The sequence below is a fragment of the Antrostomus carolinensis genome, unplaced genomic scaffold (genome assembly GCF_000700745.2).
Source record: "Antrostomus carolinensis isolate BGI_N321 unplaced genomic scaffold, ASM70074v2 scaffold20850, whole genome shotgun sequence".
Classification (NCBI taxonomy): domain Eukaryota; kingdom Metazoa; phylum Chordata; class Aves; order Caprimulgiformes; family Caprimulgidae; genus Antrostomus; species Antrostomus carolinensis.
Genome location: NW_010287973.1, coordinates 5,694 through 6,958, shown reverse-complemented (window position 1 = coordinate 6,958; position 1,265 = coordinate 5,694). Strand labels below are relative to the sequence as shown.

Genomic DNA, 1,265 nt, shown 5'->3' with positions numbered 1-1,265 from the left:
CCCTCTCCTGTTGTCCTCTGGGGCTATTTTCTGTTTTAGACTCCTGGCCCAGAACAGTGGCAGCCAGGCCAAGAGGAACTTCCAACCTTCCTCTTCTCATCTTGTGGGGCTGCTGATCTACAAGGAGCCTTCCACATCCCAGCCTCCTCAATTGAGGTCAGTGTGACCATTCGCCTCCTTCACAGGACGCGCACGGAGGTCAAGATATCATGTGTGAGCAGAGGCACAACAAAGCTGGGACTGATGGTCAGGGGCTCTGGAAGAGTCACAGAGGCCTTCTACACATGCAAGTGTCAGTGCCCAATGGGAGCAAAAGCTGAACTGCGTCTAACTCTACCCTCCTTTTGGGAATGGCAAACAGTCACCATGTCTTCCATGCAGCTCCTAACTTCCTCACAGCAACATCTTTCCTCCAGACTGTATGTGGCAGGAATATGTCAGTGTGTACAGCTTGTGTACAGAGAAGGGCTACGAAGACGCAACAAACATCATGTTAACAATGACATCATAAACATCCTTAACAAGCTCCTCACAGAACTTGAGTAACATCTCTGAGTAGCCTGAGTAACATCTCTCTCCCTGGGCATCTTGGGAGAGTGTCTGCAGGGGAAAGGACAACGCAAAGGCACAGGCAGGATGCAGTAGATTTTTAATGCATCAAAAGAGGGAAATGAGGTCATTCTGAGTGCTGGTCCTGATGCAGGGATCACCAGGGAGAGATAAGAGTTTATGCCACATGGCTCTTCCAGTGATCCCAAAAGCTGTCCGTCTACCTCTTCCATAGATGGAGCAGGGCCAAGCAGGTCCTCCCCAGGCTGGCTTTGTAATGCTGACAGCCCAGGAGAGCACAAGAGAAAAAGAACTCAGGAGAGAATGGAAGAAGGGAAAGGCAGGCATGGGCTGTGCTCTCTGGGAGCCCAGGTTGGCCCCGTCCTTTTGCAAGGGGTGCTGGGGCTGCTCAGTCCCTCTGGAAGCAACAGCCCAATGCTGAGTCCCCAGCCCAGTACCATATTGTGGGTTCCTGGGGAGGTTCCCAGCAGCTTTAGCAGGGGAAGCACCTCCTGCCACAGATGCCACTGCCGAAGCCGGAGAGGCCAAAGCCCCCAGAGTTGATGGGCACTCCCTCAGAGCTGAGGATGCTGCCAACAGCAGCAGAGGTGGAGGATCCCACGGCGGTGTTCTGCGGGAAGGAGCTGAGGATGGGTCCGGGCAGGGTCACCACCACAGGGGAGGGCTGGATGAAGACAGTGGCGTCCTGGCACTGC

The 1,265-nt window shown here is 54.2% G+C and overlaps 1 protein-coding gene across 1 annotated transcript in view; it reads right to left on the bottom strand.

Annotated features, from left to right (window-relative positions):
- Positions 1-1,042: 1,042 nt before the first annotated feature.
- Positions 1,043-1,265, bottom strand: part of LOC104522753 (feather keratin 1) — a 2,432-nt gene continuing 2,209 nt past the window's right edge. Inside the window, exon 2 of the mRNA XM_010165128.1 lies at positions 1,043-1,261. Within this exon, the coding sequence (XP_010163430.1) occupies positions 1,043-1,261 (219 nt within the window). The remainder of the gene's footprint in view (positions 1,262-1,265) is intronic.